This window comes from Bos taurus, chromosome 17, assembly GCF_002263795.3.
Source record: "Bos taurus isolate L1 Dominette 01449 registration number 42190680 breed Hereford chromosome 17, ARS-UCD2.0, whole genome shotgun sequence".
Taxonomy (NCBI): Eukaryota; Metazoa; Chordata; class Mammalia; order Artiodactyla; family Bovidae; genus Bos; species Bos taurus.
The window spans coordinates 10,646,972-10,665,428 of NC_037344.1; the positions used below are offsets into that span (position 1 = coordinate 10,646,972).

Sequence of the window (18,457 nt, forward strand, 5' to 3'; positions counted from 1 at the left end):
AAAAAAATCTTGAAAAAAGATAGTGATTTGAAAGATCAGTGATTTATTTCAGATCAGTCACAAAACTATTTTAAAAAAGAAATGTACTTTGATCTCTTGGGATCATGCCATCTACTATTTTGGTGGTTGTGGGCATCAGTCACTTAAGAATAGCAAAGGTTATGAAGGCTTACTCATATTCTGAGGTTCAGTTCTTGAGCTCTGACCTGCTATGGGACAAAATGGGGGAGGATGAGAGACAGAGATGAAAGGCAGGGCCAGGGCAGTTGGTGAGATGCTGCAGGGGTTGATAAACTTTTCTATAAATGGTTAAGTTCAGTTCAGTCACTCAGTTGTGTCCAACTCTTTGTGACCCCATGAATCGCAGCACGCCAGGCCTCCCTGTCCATCACCAACTCCCGGAGTTCACTCAGACTCACGTCCATCGAGTCAGTGATGCCATCCAGCCATCTCATCCTCTGTCGTCCCCTTCTCCTTCTGCCTCCAATCCCTCCCAGCATCAGAGTCTTTTCCAATGAGTCAACTCTTCGCATGAGGTGGCCAAAGTACTGGAGTTTTAGCTTCAGCATTCCTTCCAAAGAAATCCCAGGGCTGATCTCCTTCAGAATGGACTGGTTGGATCTCCTTGCAGTCCAAGGGACTCTCAAGAGTCTTCTCCAACACCACAGTTCAAAAGCATTTTGTTAGATAGTAAATATTTTAGGCTTTGCAGATCCTCTGGTATCTGTTGAAACCATTTATGTAAGCAATGGGTATGGCTGTGTTCCAATAAAATTTTATTTACAAAAATAGGCTTTGGGCCAGATTTGGTTCATGGTGTAGTTAACCCATGCCTGGGTCAGAGAATCAGACAGGATTAAGCTGAAGTGGTGACCACTCACTGTTTGCAAGTTAGGCCCTGGAATATCACCTTCATGCTTCCAGACTCCCTGTGGATTTACTTCCCTTCTTTATGGTAATCCAGGAGCTGGAAGCAATTTTAAGGTTACACCATAAAACCAATAAAAATATTACTGTGAGGCTAACTATTTGCTCAGACCAAAAAGCAGGAAAAGTCTCAACCAATCATCTACCTTTAAAGTTAAAAGCATGATCATAAGACTGTAAAACCCAGTGTTCACGCAGTTCTGAATACCTTCTTGGGAGGATGTATTAAGTGCCTTGTAAGACCACTGCTGTGTTCCATTTAAAATCTAGTCAGTGGTTTTGATAAATAAAATTTTTCTCTAGGGATGTTGCAATGCAAATTTGGGTGTTGATATTAGGAAGATTTTCTTTTATTAATAGATCTGTCTTTATATGCTACAATTTGGTAAATTTCTGTAACAACCCTCTCTTACCAATCTTGTCTTAGAATAATGTGGCAACCCGATTACAACTAAACCTCCAAGTTTTACCAAGCAACTGGCATACCCCAAATATGTCATTTAACAAAAATAACCTCAGAGAGATTGTCTGGAAAATTTCATCAATCTAACTTAAACTCTCATAACATTTACTGTCTGAAATCAGTGCTTTTTAATCTGTGTTTCATGGGGCGTTGTAAAGTTTTAAAATAAATGACCATTAGCTGTAGCATTAATGGAAAAGGCTTGAAACCTAATTTTATCTTTGTGTCTCTGGGGAGTAATTTGATTAATTTTGGTATAGATGTATATATTACTTTAGGAGAAGGAGAAATGACAGTTTCTCTGTTTTTAAAGAAAATAGGTGTTTTACATTCAAAATGTAATTTTTTTCCCCAGTAAAATTGTGTTCAGTGATCCTCCAAATTTTAACAAAACAGTGGAATATAAAATTCCCCTGGCAGTCAGGCTAACTTCATGGAATATATGTTTGTATCCTCAACATGGAATGCCAGCCACTCAGAGGCATGTCTGTCCCAGATTTCTTTGTGCTTTTTGTAGACACTTAGTAAATGTGTGAATTGATTTGGGGATTATCCAATATGAAGGCAGATAGTGGATTTGCCTGAAATGCCAAGAAGAATTATAATGAACAAAGTTCGGACATAAGCCACACAAGTCTTTAAAGTGTTTAGAAAAGAATTCTGCCTAGGAAATTCTGCCTAGTTCCCTGTACATGCCCTGGTGGCTCTCTAAAATTCTGATCAAAATATAAAAGGATTATGCTCAAGTGTTATATTTAAAGCATATCTAGTATCCAGATATATATGTTGATGTTTAAGTATATACAAATGTATAAGATGTTGTCTTTATATCTCTCTCTATATATATTTCAGCAATATATATGTTCACACTATTTGTATGAGCTCAAAATTGGAAGCTATTTAAATGCCTATTTAAGTAGAATGAATAAATAAATTGTGATATATTCAGGCAGTGACGTGCTATACAATAACGAGAACGAATGAGCTACAGCTAAACCCAACAGCATGGGTTACTCTCACAAACATCATGTTGATCAAAGGAAGTCAGACAGGAAAGAATATTTACCGTATGGTTCCATTTATATAAAACACAAAAGTAGGAAAACAAATTCATGCTGTTAGAAGTCAGGAAAGTGGTTGCCTTGGGAGTTTGGAAAGTTAGTGACTGAGGGACTTCTGGGTGCAGGTAATGTTCTAATTCTTGATCCTGGGTCCACAGGATCAAGTTCATTTGGTGAAAATTCACAGAGCTGACACTTATGTGCATTTTTATTCCTGCATGTATGTTATACTTCAGTAAAATGTTAAAAAGTTTATAAAGTATTATGGCTCTTAAATGATATAACACTACCTTAATTTTCATAGGTTTAGCTTTTATAAGAACATCAAATTTGTGGAAACGAAGGAAATAGGCAGAGACACACAGCATTTGTGATATACATGACACAAAATTAGAGATTCTGGAGTATTCTAGACATTTTTGTTTTTGAAACTAAGTTAAAAGTTCACATATTCTTTTTAAGGCAGATATTCTATAGAATTGCTTTATGTGACATAAAACTCATGCGGGATTGGGGCATAGTACGTTATTCAATATTTGGCAAAGACATATGCGCCCTTACTTTTTATATCTTGAAATGAATGATTCTGGATATGTTGGACATGCTCAATATTGTTAGCTTTACTTGTTGCTTTTAAAGTTAGGGATATTAGAGATGATCATACTAAGTCAAGTAAGCCAGACAAAGACAAATACCATATGATACATGTGGAATCCAAAAAAATGGTTCAAGTCAACTTATTCACAAAACAGAAATAGACTCACAGACATAGACAACGAATTTATGGTTACCATAGGGAAGCAGGGGGAGGGGTAAATTAGGAGTTTGGGATTAAAATATATATGCTGCTGCTAAGTCGCTTCAGTCGTGTCCGACTCTGTGCGACCCCACAGACGGCAGCCCACCAGGCTCCCCCATCCCTGGGATTCTCCAGGCAAGAACACTGGAGTGGGTTGCCATTTTCTTCTCCAATGCGTGAAAGTGAAAAGTGAAAGTGAAGTCGCTCAGTCGTGTCCGACTCTTAGCGACCCCATGGACTGTAGCCCACCAGGCTCCTCCATCCATTGGATTTTCCAGGCAAGAGTACTGGAGTGGGATGCCATTGCCTTCTCTGTAAAATATATATACCACTATATAAAACAGATAACCAACCAACAAAGACCTACTGTATAGCACAGGATAATCTATAATGGAAGAGAATGTAAAAAAGACCTGAATCACTTTGCTGTACACCTGAATATTGTAAGTCAACTATATTTCAATAAAAATAAAAAAAAAAAAAACAAATTTAGGGATATTAATAAAGTTCCTATTCAAATAGCTTCAGACTTAACGAAATCACTTCATTAAATTTCATATGTAAATTTTTAAAAATTGAGAATTTCTAGCTTATTTTTATTTTATATTGAACTATAGCTTCCCTGGTGGCTCAGAGGTTAAAGCGTCTGCCTGGAATGCAGGAGACCTGGGTTCGATCCCTGGGTCGGGAAGATCCCCTGGAGAAGGAAATGGCACCCCACTTCAGTACTCTTGCCTGGAGAATCCCATGGAGGGAGGAGCCTGGTAGGCTACAGTCCATGGGGTCGCAAAGAGTTGGACACGACTGAGCGACTTTACTTACTTATAGTTGCTTTACAATATCATATTAGTTTCAGGTGTACAGCATAGTGATTCAGTGTTTTTATAGATTATACTCCACTAAAGTCACTGCAAGATAGTGGCTGTGATTCCATGTGCTGTACAATATATACTTCTTTACTTTATATGCAGTAGCGTGTATCTCTTAATCTCCTACACTAACTCCCCTAAACCAATGGTAACCAGTAGTTTGTTGTCTATATCTGTGAGCCTTTTTCTGTTTTGCAATACATGTCCATTTGCTTTATTTTTTAGATTCCTCAAATAAATTGTATCATATAGGATTTGCCTTTCTCTGTCTGACTTACTTCATAAAGCATAATATTCTTTAGGTCCACCATGTTGCTGCAAATGGCAGAATTTCATTCTTTATTTATAGCTGAGTAATATTCCATTGTAGGAATATACCACATCTTTGTACATTCATCTACTTCCACATATTGGCTATTGTAAATAATGCTGCTATGAACAATGGGGTTGCATGTATCTTTTCAAATTAGTATTTTCATTTTTTCCTAGATATGTACCCAAGAATGCATCATTTGATATTTCTATTTTTAGTTTTTTGAGGAACTTTCACACTGCTTTCCACAGTGGCTACACCAATTCACATTCCCACCAACAGTGTACAAGGGTTCCCTTTCTTCCATATCCTCGCTATGTTATTTGTCAACTTTTCGATGATAGCTCTTCTGACAGGTGTGGGGTGATATCTCATTATTATTTTGATTTGCAGTTCTCTAATAATTAGTCAAGTTATTGTTTTATGTGCCTGTTAGCCATATGTATGTTGTCTTTGGAAAAATGTATATTCAGGTCTTTGGCCATTTTTTGATTGGGTTGTTTAATTTTCTTTGATACTGATTCTACAAACTGTTTATTTTGAATATTAAGCCCTGTTAGTCATATCATTTACAATAATTTTGTCCTATTTTTTTAGGTTGCCTTTTTGGTTTGTTGATGGTTTCCTCTGCTATGCAAAAGCTTTTAAATTTATTTAGGTCTCATTTATTCATCTTTGTTTTTATTTCTTTTGCCTTATGAGACAGATCCAAAGACATATTGTTATGATTTTTGTTCAAGAGTGTTCTATGTTCTCTTCTGGTAATTTTATGGTTTCTGGTCTTCAGTTCAGTTCAGTTCAGTCACTCAGTCATGTCCACTCTTTGCAACCCCATGAATCACAGCACGTCAGGCCTCCCTGTCCATCACCAACTCCCAGAATTCACTCAGACTCACGTCTATCGAGTCAGTGATGCCATCCAGCCATCTCATCCTCTGTCGTCCCCTTCTCCTCCTGCCCCCAATCCCTCCCAGCATCAGAGTCTTTTCCAATGAGTCAACTCTTCTCATGAGGTGGCCAAAGTATTGGAGTTTCAGCTTTAGCATCATTCCTTCCAAAGAAATCCCAGGGCTGATCTCCTTCAGAATGGACTGGTTGGATCTCCTTGCAGTCCAAGGGACTCTCAAGAGTCTTCTCCAACACCACAGTTCAAAAGCATCAATTCTTCAGCGCTCAGCCTTCTTCACAGTCCAACTCTCACATCCATACATGACCACTGGAAAAACCATAGCCTTACATTTAGGTCTTTAATTCATTTGGAGTGATTTTTCTTTCTTGTATATGGTATAAGGAAATGTAGCCATCCAGTTCTCAGCACTACTTAATGAAGAGAGTGTGCATGGGTTTATTTCTCGTATCCCCATTCTGTTCCATTGATCAATTATGTGGCTGCTTTTGCGCCAGGACTGTGTATTTTGTTTACTGTAGGTTTATATATAGTCTGTGTGGTAGTTTGAGCATTCTTTGGCATTGCCTTTCTTTGGGATTGGAAAGAAAACTGACCTTTTCCAGTCCTGTGGCCACTGCCGAGTTTTCCAAATTTGCTGGCATATTGAGTGCAGCACTTTCACAGCATGATCTTTTAAGAATTTGAAATAGCTCAACTGGAATTCTATCACCACCACTAGATTTGTTTGTAGTGATGCTTCCTAAGGCCCACTTGACTTCACATTCCAGGATGTCTGGCTCTAGGTGAGTGATCACACCATCGTGATTATCTGAGTCATGAAGATCTTTTCTGTATAGTTCTTCTGTGTATTCTTGCCATCTCTTCCTAATATCTTCTGCTTCTGTTAGGTCCATACCATTTCTACCCTTTATTGTGCCCATTTTGGCATGATATGTTCCCTTGGTATCTCTAATTTTCTTGAAAAGATCTCTAGTTTTTCCCATTTTATTGTTTTCCTCTATTTCTTTGCATTGATCACTGAGGAAGGCTTCCTTATCTCTCCTTGCTATTCTTTGGAACTCTGCATTCAAATGCTTAAAATTCTCCAAGTAATGCTCAAAATTCTCCAACATGAACTTCCAGATGTTCAAGCTGGATTTAGAAAAGGCAGAGGAACCAGAGATCAAATTGCCAACATCCGCTGGATCATTGAAAAAGCAAGAGAGTTCCAGAAAAACATCTATGTCTGCTTTATTGACTATGCCAAAGCCTTTGACTGTGTGGATCACAATAAACTGTGGAAAATTCTTCAAGAGATGGGAATACCAGACCACCTGACCTACCTCTTAAGAAATCTATATGCAGGTCAGGAAGCAACAGTTAGAACTGGACATGGAACAACAGACTGGTTCCAAATAGGGAAAGGTGTACGTCAAGACTATATATTGTCACCCTGCTTATTTAACTTATATGCAGAGTACATCATGAGAAACTCTGGGCTGGAAGAAGCACAAGCTGGAATCAAGATTGCTGGGAGAAATATCAAAAACTTCAGATATGCAGATGACACCACCCTTATGGCAGAAAGCAAAGAAGAACTAAAGAGCCTCTTGATGAAAGTGAAAGAGGAGAGTGAAAAAGTTGGCCTAAAACGCAACATTCAGAAAACTAAGATCATGGCATCTGGTACCATCGCTTCATGGCAAATAGATGGGAAACAGTGGAAACAGTGACAGACTTTATTTTTTGGGGCTCCAAAATCATTGCAGATGGTGACACAGCCGTGAAATTAAAAGACACTTGCTCCTTGGAAGAAAAGCTATGACCAATCTAGACAGCATATTAAAAAGCAGAGATATTACTTTGCCAACAAAGGTCCATCTAGTCAAAGCTATGGTTTTTCTAGTAGTCATGTATGGATATGACAGTTGGACTATAAAGAAAGCTGAGTGCTGAAGAATTGATGCTTTTGAACTGTGGTGTTGGAGAAGACTCTTGAGAGTCCCTTGGACTGCAAGGAGATCCAGTCCATCTTAAAGGAAATCAGTCCTGAATATTCATTGGAAGGACTGATGCTGAAGCTGAAACTCCAATACTTTGGGTGCCTGATGAGAACTGACTCATTGGAAAAGACCCTGATGCTGGGAAAGATTTAAGGCAGGAGGAGAAGGGGATGACAGAGGATGAGATGGTTGGATGACATCACTGACTCGATGGACATGAGTTTGAGTAAACTCTGGGAGTTGGTGATGGACAGGGAGGCCTGGTGTGCTGCAGTCCATGGGGTGGCAAAGAGTCAGACACGAATGAGCGACTGAACTGAACTGTCTGTAGTCAGGAAGGGTGATACTTCCAGTTTTGCTCTTTTTTCTAAGATGGCTTTGGAAATTTGGATCTTTTGTGGTTCCATACAAATTTTAGAATTATTTGTTTAGTTCTGTGAAAAATGTCATGGTATTTCGATAAGAATTACACTAAATTTGGAGATTGTTTTCTGTAGTATGGCCATTTTAACAATATTAATTCTTCCAATTGAAGAGCATGAAGTATCTTTATATTTCTTTGTATCATGTTCAATTTCCTTCATCAGTGTTTTACAGTTTTCAGAGTATAGGTCTTTTACCCCCTTGGTTAAGTTTATTCCCAGGCATTTTATTTCTAGCTTCTTTTTAAATATAATTTGAGACATATCCCCAAATGTCATTCATTATTCTTTCATATTCTCTTTTAATTCTTATGCATTTGGTAAACTTCTGGGGAGGAAGGTCTAGAAATACAACATTTAGTTTTATCAATAAAACCAGGTGTTCATATCCCACCTGGAACTGTGGGATAGCCATAGACACTCATGTTTCTGTCTCTTGCCTACAAATTGCCTAGCCTTTCCTGTAATAACTGGATGAGACATCAGTTTGGCAAAAAATGTTCCTCTGAGCAGATATATATGTCTAAGCAATCAGATCATCAAAGGACTTAACCTTTTTTTTTTTTTTTACAGTTTATTTATTTTTATTTTCTGGCTTCCTTCTGTCAGTTGATCTCACCAACATGACAATGAGTATAGAATACAAAAATCTGTTTACCAGATGTTCCAATGCAATCTGCAAGACTTAGAACACAAATGCTATTCTGGAGAGCAATCTCTGTTTCGTATACATCCTTCCTTTGTAGTGTGCGACTTCTGTCCTAAATAAACAACTTAAGAAATATTGGATTTAATGCAGGAAAGAAAGGGGAATGGCTATTTTTGAACACAGTCTTTGAAAATTTATTTCTGTGCTAGGGCTGACATCTGGATGACTATCAACTTTGCCTTATGAGGCATATGGAAGAGAAACAGTGTGGCGGCTTAGCTGAGAGCATGGCCTCTGTGATCAGACTGGATCCTGATCCTGGCTCTGCAACTTGCTGGCTGTGTGATCTTGAGAACTTTCTTTAAACACTGTGCCTCAGTCTCTTCATTTTCAGGCCATAGCAGTGCAATAAGTTTGCTGTGAGGATCCAATGAGTTAGCTTGGTACAGAGTAAACACTAATTAAGCTTTAGGGGGCAGTATTCTCCTGTTATAAATTGGTATGGTGGTGCTGGTTTAGTTGCTCAGTCGTGTCCAACTCTGTGAACCGTGGACTGTGACCCACCAGACTCCTCTGTCCATGGGATTTTCCAGACAAGAATACTGGAGCAGGTTGCCATTTTCTTCCCCAGGGGATCTTCCCCGACCCAGGGGTCAAACCCACCTCTCTGGCATCGCAGGCAGCTTCTTTGCTGACTGGACCATCAGGGAAGCCCTATAAACTGGTTCACATAATGTATTTTCAGTGTATATTTTTCTTTCATTGATTTAGGAAATGCTTCTCAACCCAGTAGCCAGCAAGTTCTTGTTAAAATGTAAAATAGATCATGTCACTCATCTGTTCATAACCTTCTAAAAGTTTCCTATCTCATTCACAGAAAGAAGCTAAAGGTTTTATAAAGGTGTATAGGTAGGGTGACTAGGCTTCCTACTTTTCTCAGGACAGGCTTGGTTTATGCCTATTGTCCAGATGCAATTATTGATAGTGTCTCCTTTTACCCTCAAAGCATCTTGGTTTGGACAATAAATTAAAAGGTCATCTATTGCTAACCCCTATGTTATCTGCTTCCCTGCATCGCTTACCCCACCCCAGTATTTCTGTGACATCACGTGTTACTATTCTCTCCCTTCCAATCAGCCACCACGGCTTCCTTGCTGCTCTGTTGACCCTCTGGGCACATGCCCACCCCAGGGCCTTTGCACTTGCCATTCCCACTGGCTGGATGCTCTTTCTTTATAGACAGTGGCATGGTTTGCTCCTGTAAGTTTTAGCTTTCATTCAGCATCGCCTTCTCCTGAGTTCTTCTTTACCCACTCCTCCCCCTCCTTTTACTCCTCTTCTCTGTTTTGCTTTTCTCCTTAGCTGCTATTTCACATACTTCACTTGATCGCTGTCTTGTTCTTCTACTAGATTGTAAATTCCTTGAGGACAAGGATTGTTTTTGTTCACTGCTATTTCCCCAATAACTGACATATAGGAGGAGCTCAATAAATATGTATGAATGAATAGATAAAGGATATTTAGAGAAGAGAGATCTGATGTAACTGAGTAACCAAATGGCCAACAGTTGCCCACCTCCATTACTTTCTAGTATAAAACTCGATCTAAAATTATAGGACTCCCATGTTTAAGTGTTATGAGAAGCATGATTTGAGTAGCTTCTGTTGTCTATCCTATTTGCCAAGTAAGTCATGATGGCAAATGATGCTGATGAAACTTTTGGAGAAGTTTTAAATTCTAAATTCTCGAGAAATTTAAATTTGCACATTCACAAAAATAATACTAAATTTGAGGGCACACTTGATTTTTGCTTCTTGAGTTCAGGAACATGAAGACGTCAAACCTCCCAAATTTAAATAAACATTTTAGAGCATGTGGTTTTGTAAAATTTGATGTTCAAATTTGAAAATAAGGCTATCAAATAGTAACACTGAATAAGACTTACATTCAGTTCTATTACAGTTTAATATCAACTATTACCTTTATAATGTAGGAAAGTTTTTCCAAGAAAAACTAGACCTAGCTAAAAATAAAATGGTAGCTATAGAAAGCAATAATTCCAGCTCCCAAGAGATTATGGTAGATCCAGAAAGCAGTTGTAGAATTTCTGGCTGTGTATCAAATTTATTTTGACAGAGTTTCTTAAGAACATTCCTTATTTAACCACTCTAGCCTTCAAATCAGCTTCAGAGACAGAAACTTCATACCCCAATCCTCTTTCATTTTAGTTTATACACTCTATATACAAACTGTGTAAAATTTGTATGATAATAAAGAAATGACACTCCCCATGCTAGCAACTCATGGGAGAAAGACACTCTAGAAATATTTCAGAATATAATAGCCAGGACATCTGCTTTTACTGCACAGAATGATGGAATTACCGCAACATACACACACACAGTGTGTATGAGAAAATTCTTTTCTCAAAAGTAAAGCATTTATGCATCACTCTTTCAGTTTAGAACACAGCAGCCTCTTCCATGATCTGTCCTGTTTGATGGAGAAGTATCAGTCACAATGTTCTGAACGTCCCAACACCTTCCCAGTGAGAAGGAGACTGAAAGCATCTCTCAGCCCTGGGAACAATCCTGCCGTGATGCGTGGTTTCCATCCCCCATCACCGAAACGGGAATAACTGCTGTGAGCCAAATGCTGAGGGTTAGCTGAGTAACCTCACATGAGAATAATTACTTAACAGGACCATGAGAGAAAGCAATGAGATTCCCAGACACAGGAAACGAAAAGTCAGAAGGGGAGGTAGAGTTGGAGAGGGTTCTGAAGCCTTTTCAGACAGCAACTTCCTTATAATAAACAGCAAATTGGGTAATAAATTTATCACTCTGTCATTTAATATGTACATATACCCTTAGGTCAGCTAGTTAGCATAATGAACTTTTACAATCTTCCTGTGTCTCAGCCATGCCAGAAAATCAATCTGTTTCCTGTTCTCTAAAGAGCAAATAAAATGTTTGATGATATGAATGTTCATTTTGATACTCCAAATCACTTGTAGGTTGAATATTTCAGTCGAAACCACAATTACAACTATGCTGAAGGACTGTGTATTGCACAGAAATCTTGAAACGAGATTCTTTAATTGGTTACACCACTCAAGAGAGACGAAATTAAACAATATAATGCCAGAACCATAGAAAAAGAACTCTTGACCTCTAAAGACAAAGGGAAAACGATCCTGTGATAGTGCATATATTTCTCTCCTAGATTTATGGACTTTGAGCTATCCTGGTTTGCAGGGGAATAGTAGAGATTCAATAAATTCAAAAAGCAAGCCTGTCTTTAGATCTGGAATTGCATGGGAGAAAAACATTCTTATAGAGACAAAATACAGTACATTTTTCTTATTTTGCTCATTCATCAAGTAGTTTTGAAACTGGGCACACTGTTGGATGTGGTGTGAGAAACCATGATAAATGAGAATGATGGCAGCATGCCTCAGGGGACCTGCAGTCTAGGAGGGGCAGACAGGCAAGGGAATTGACAGAGACAATAGAGTGTGTGTTCTGTGCTCTTACAGGGTTAACAGAGAGTGTCCTAGGAGCCCAGGAGAGAGGCCCTGACCCAGTCTAGGTCAGGCATGCTTGCCACACAAAGAGATGCTGCAGCTGGGATCTGAGGAATACAGTGGAATAAACCAGAGGAGGCATGAGGGAGAATACTTCAGGTAGAAGGATCATCTTGCTTAGCTTGGTTAGCTGGATAAAGAGGAGTAGATGAGAAAGAAGCATGGAGAGATGAGGCCGAGTCAGAGACACCTAACATGACATGATGAGCTGGGGTATGGGGTACCAAACAAGGAGACAGAAAGCTCAGTGAAGGGACACGTTCTCTTTCTGAAAATTTAAGGAATACCTAATTTTATGATTATAGTGCTATTACTGGAATATATGAGAAAGGCCTGTTTTTATCTGCTTGATGATGAGTAAAAGGCAAACATCATGATTATATATGCAGTGGTGGGTAATTTGATCAGCTTGGGGGAGTAGTATGTGTAGACCATAGAGAATATACTGTGCCTTGTTTGTAAATGAAGACTCCCTCTGACAGATTAACATCATCGTCCTTATCATCATCAATATTTTAATTTGAAGATCTCAGAAAAATCAGATTAGAAGTGTGTTTTGGTGCTCATTTCAGCAGCACATATACTAAAACTGGAACAATACAGTTATTAGCATGGCCCCTGGGCGAGGATGACATGCAAATCTGTGAAGTGTTCCTATATTTTTTACTTATCTATGAAAGAGAAAGAGACCCACAGACATAGAGGACAGACTTGCGATTGCCAAGGGGGAGGCAGGGTGGGAGAGGAAGGGTTGGGAGTTTGGGATTAGGAGATGCAAACTCTTATCGATAGGATGGATAAACAACAAGGCCCTACTATACAGCACAGGGAACTAGATTCAATATCCGGTGAAAAACCATAATGGGGAAGAAGATGAAAAAGGATATATCTGTATGACTGAATCACTTTGCTGTACAGCAGAAATTAACACAACCTTGTCAATCAACTCTACTTCAGTGGGAAAAAAAGAAGTTAATTTTAATCACATCATTTTGACATGGTTTTGTTAAATCGCATTGAAAAGCACTTATTGCACAGGTTCTATGTTTGAGGCATATGCTTTATATGCTGCGGCAATTTGTGTCCAACACAGATATTGCCCTGGTGATGTGAGGTGTCCGGAAACAACTCTTGTATGGCTGCCCAAACAAGATGGATTCCAGTTGCACAAGATGTCAAAGTCTGTGTGAAGATGGAGATAAACTGGCTTTGTGCGAACGTCTCTGGTTTCCACATTGCTCAGATCCTCTGCCAGAGCAACATATTGGGAACCTTGGCTTTTCATTGCAAAATATCCTTGATAATTTCATACAGAAATTGTATTTGTTTATTTTTCATTGTTGTCCTCAGGAAGAGGTGGTTGCTTGGAGTGGACGCAATTAGTCAACAACTAATTACTGGGTAGGTCCCTGGCTGCCTAGCTTGTTCTCAGAGATCTGCCTTACCCTGCCTGCTACATGGAGCCGTTACTCACCCACAGTATTGTCTATGACGCCACTGGTTCCAGCTCCCCCTGTGATGACATTTCCATGCCAAGTCCCTGGGCTCAGCTGCTTCCCTCTTCCTGTGGCTGCCATTCTCATTCATCCTCTCCATTCTGCTTCCTTCCGACATATATTTCCCCACACTCCTGTTTCTACTTAAGAGGCTGAGGTGCAATGGCTTATGGGCATATCTGTGTGCACCTCTGAGTTAACTGTTATCCTGAAAGCACATGGCATCACCGACTCGATGGAATGGGTTTGCGTAAGCTCTGGGAGTTGGTGATGGACAGGGAAGACTGGCGTGCTGCAGTCCATGGGGTCACAAAGAGTCGGACACGACTGAGCGACTGAACTGTGAGCACATGATACCAAGCTTTGGCCCACCCATGCACCAACATCACTTTTAGGGTTTCCACTCTATTCAAGTTTAAAACCTCTCTCCCTAAAGTTGGCATAAATGACTCATTAAAAAATATATATATAATTATTAGATTCTATACTTCTAATCTACATTGTCATTGAGTCTTTAGGGGGTATTTTTGGATTCGAAACACAGATACAATGCTTTGTTTTGTCATTGTAATGAATGTAAATATTTTATATACAGATTGATCTATTTTGCTACGTTTTTGCCTTCCTTGAAAAATCAGGATATCAGATAGTGTAATTCTTGACAGATTGAATCCATCATCAGTTTGGTTATAAGTGTGACTATTTGAAAGGGTCTACTAACTCCTTTTCTCTCCTCTCTCCTATTTTTGTCAGTCTCCTCATGAAGCTAATGATACATTTTTTTTTTGTACAATTCAAAATTAGGGTAATCCCTTGATAAATAATAGCATTTCTTCAACACTGCCATTTGAAAGGCAACAAGGTAATTGGCATTTATTTGCATCCTTTGGTTCCTTCTACTTTATAGTTTATTGTCTCAGTCTGATTTTTACTATCAGGTAATGTGTGTGTGTGTGTGTGTGTGTGTACTCACACGAGTGTAAACAAGGCCAGAGGAATTTCTCTTCACTTTTTGGGTTATTTCTTCTCCATGCAATGTATATAACTTAAGACCTAATTCATTTTTAAGTTCAGGATTTGTACATGCTTCAGCAGAGGCAATTCGGTGACTATATCCAGCCTCAGGGCGGAGAACGTTACTTAGGGGGAGTGAGGCATTCGGACAAGAGCTGCACATACGTGTTAGGAGGAAGCAGCAGGAGCTCTTGGGGGTGTCCGAGCAGAGAAGCACGTGATAAGCGCAAGCAACATCCATTACAGCCTGGAGGAAGAAATCCTGACACAACAGACATCAACAAGGAAACCTGGAAATTCAGATGTGTAGTGAACGCCTGTTCCATGCCCACAGAGCATCCCAAGCCACCCAACACCAGCTGCATGGGATGATGACTGAACAGAAACAGCCTAGTTGTCTGAGGCTGGCTGCACTGCACTTCCAGTACATCAATACATGGAACAGTTTCAGTGCAAGGTCTTTCAAAGTGAAAGAAAGATAACAAAATGCGAATAGAAAGAACACTTTGTCACGCACTCTCCTTTTTATTGTAATAGTCTAATCAGCAGGTCCAGCTTGCCGCCTGTTCACTGCTTTCACTTATTCTGATTCTAACCCAACTCAACGCAATGTTTGCCCTCTGGAGACACCTTAGAACTGAGTCTGAAAAGCAACTGGTGGAACTCTTAAACACAATGACCTGTGAGATTTGAAAACTTATCTTTCTTTGAAGAACAGGCTCGTCCTTTCAACCATTCTTCTTTCAACCTAATTCTAATAGCAGGGGAGATAAAGAAGCTTCATGCATCCCTTTAACAGAATGTTCTTCAAGTCTGTGCACTTTTCACTGGTTTGTAAACATAATGGTACAGTGAGATTGGATGGCTACTATTTTGCCCTGAAATACAGAGACAGCTCGCATGGTCAGAGGAATCCATAGGTCTGATGTGTGAGACTTCAAGGCATCAGACTCTTACAGCAAGAGGCAGCTTGCTTAGAAGGAATTCTCTTGACTCTCTCAGGCAGAAATCAGAGAAACAGTAACATCTTATGGTTTCCTAGCCTAGACAAGAGGACTGCCAGGAGGAAGTATAACTCTTGAATATTGTGAGACTTTTATGCTCACTCCAGGGCTTTTCTCTTTTCCCCTGAAAAGAAGACTGAAATGACTAAAGAGTAATTTTTTTTTTTTTAACCCCAAAGATTTACTTGGTAAAATAACTGTTGGTTAAATGACTCATTACATGAGTTTTAGAAAAGCAGGAATTATACAAAAGTACTCCCACAACAAAGAAACACATCAAACTGTCCACACTGTTGAAAACAGCAGTATAAAGTACTGGATTCCCAAGATGGAAGACTTATAAGGTCAAATAAGGAAGTGCTAGTTTTCACGCATTGCTGTATGAATGTAAAACAAAGCTTTATTTGAATTTTCACCAAATTTGGAGATATTCCATGTGATCTGACTTAAAATGTTATTATGGACTAGAAATGAAGTTTAGTCTGGTGAATGGCAGGGAGCACCTCCAAGAGATAAGTCTCCTTCTCAGCAGATACTGATGTGCCTATTAATTCAGAGACAGTTCTGTTGTTTTCCTGAGCCATATGGGTTGGTTAACTAGCTGTATAAATGTGAATAATCAACATTTATTTAATAATCCACACCATGATTGTGAATAAGTCATGTCAACATTTTTTAATCTCTTACTAAAGAGATGTCTTGAGGAAGCTAGGTTGAGTACATGTACTATTTCACAAAGAGAAAATAAAAAACTTTTGAAAAGAAAAAAAATTAAGTTCTGTAGCATATGCTAAATAGTTTAAATTATTTACACCTTTGCCTCCTATTTACAATTTTGCCTCCTAATCTGGTTCTGAAATTCTGCTTTAAGTTCAAATAGAAAACACATGTGTTCATGGCCTTCTGTGGAAAGAGATGGTACGTGATTTTTAACTTTTTGTTGTCTAATTCCCCCAATTCGGCAAACAGTGTAACGGAATAATTGTGAGATGATTTATTTCCTTGTAATGTTCAAAGTTTTCATGAGTGTTTTCATCTTTGTTGTCAGACCACTGCTTTTTCTAGTAGGTAGTGTCATTTCACCACGGTTGGAGTCTATCTACTTAAAACCGAGAGGCTATTATTTCTCATAGAACTAATCATGTCTGTAACTGACAAAACTTTCCACTTTGTCATATTTCAGAGTATTCTTGCTCAGAATAGTTTTGTTTCTTCAGATAATACATAGAAGAAAAAAAAAAAAAAAGAAGGCTGAGGAACGTGCTTTCCCTGGGCTAGGAATAAAGACATTCCAAAACATCTGGCAAAGATCATGAAATTTCATTTGAATTTTAGCTCATTTGAATTCTTGCAGCAGTTTTCCCCTCACAACCACTAAACCAAATATGGAATGACTAATTCCTTTTGGCTGTAGTTGTTTTGGTACTAACTAGTCCCGAGAGCGAGGTGATCACACCAACAATGGGTGAGTTATCATTTTCTCCTACCCAGGCACTAACTTGGGTCCTGCTGCCTAGCTCTGGACAGTGGGAGCACGCAGGCACACAGTGGGTGCTCGATAAATGTAAGCTGAAACCAGGAAGGAGGCAGCAGTAAACCGATGCCTGTTTTAAATGGTTTTAGCAACACTGCTCAGCGTGGTCGCCACTGGCTTACCATCACGTGCACCCTGTTATCTCTAAGTCACCCAGATAACTGCAGAAGCCAGCATGACCTTTGACTTTAATCAGCCAGTCAAAATAAAACAAGCCCTCTCATTTCAAGTCACACTGTGGCTATCTGGCTCCCAGACAGCATCACGCTGAAAAGGTAAGTAAAACTGAAGATATATTTATTTTAAATACTTGTTGGGCTCAGTAGGTCTCACCCCAGAAATGGAATCTCAAAAACATCCACTGTTCTTTTCCCATATTGCCCATCCACTCAGCCAGCTTAGGACTGGTATGAGAACCCCATTCATGGAAGACCATAACTTTGAAGAGTCATCCCTGAGATACTCTGTAAGTCAGAAAATCAGTGTCACATTGAAGAAATAATAAGAATTATAAATGTCACCCAGTTTCAAGACAGCAGAAATGGCTCTCAGTAAAAGCACAGACTGAAATTCCAAAGGACAGAAAGGTCTGTAGCACCTCTCTCAACTGCGGAACCAGAGCATGCATTCCAACCTGCAAACGCACGTGTGGTGATTTCCTACCTTAAATACATTGATAGGGAGATCAATGACCACATAGATAAGGTCTCCCAGGGCAAGGCTGGCTATCAGCGCGTTGGGGCCATTCCTCATGCACTTGTTCTGGTAAATGATCCTGAGCAGGGTTGCATTCCCCACCATTCCCACGATGAAAATAGTACATGATATCACAGTGTTAATGTATTTGAAAGCTGAAGTAATCTTAGTCTGTTGTGGGCAATAGTTGTGCATTGAGCCATTGCTGGGGAGGGCCAAATTCGTGGGTTGATGTGTGGTGACCACGAAGCTGAGTTCTGTCCCATGGAAAGTGGCGACACTGTCCACATGGATGCTTAGGTTTGTGCTGTAGCTTTCAGGGTTATCACTGATGACACCTCCAACCAGAGCCACCCAGAAGGACAACCTGAGCCAAAAGGTTTCCATCTCGATGCAAATTTCAGGAAATGTCACTTAATCTGTTGATTTGACACCCTCTTTTTTTTTTTTTTCTTTCTCCACCTGGAAAAAGAAAAGAGAAAAAATGATTTTGGTTACAAATCCAGCTGCCAGTAAGATTGCAGTCGATAATTTACTGCTTCAATTAAAAAGCAGGATTTATTTGGTAAGTAGATAACAACTGTGTCAGGTTACCCCATGGCGGAACAAAAGCAGACAAGCTCAGAGCTATTAGGGCAAGTTATATCTCTGTATCTTTGCCTCTGCCTCTGTCTCTCTCACCTTTCTCCATGGCTATACCTACATCTGGGGCTTCCTGGGTGGCTCAGTGGT

The 18,457-nt window shown here is 39.3% G+C and overlaps 1 protein-coding gene and 1 non-coding gene across 2 annotated transcripts in view; one reads left to right on the forward strand and one right to left on the reverse strand.

The window, feature by feature from the left end:
* EDNRA (endothelin receptor type A) overlaps positions 1-18,457 on the reverse strand; it is a 73,088-nt gene that overhangs the window by 50,201 nt on the left and 4,430 nt on the right. Inside the window, 1 exon segment of the mRNA NM_174308.2 lies at positions 17,693-18,187. Within this exon segment, the coding sequence (NP_776733.1) occupies positions 17,693-18,112 (420 nt within the window). The 5' untranslated portion in view covers positions 18,113-18,187.
* Positions 12,541-12,644, forward strand: LOC112442130 (U6 spliceosomal RNA). Its single transcript, XR_003030136.1, has one exon. It is a non-coding gene; the product is annotated as a U6 spliceosomal RNA (small nuclear RNA).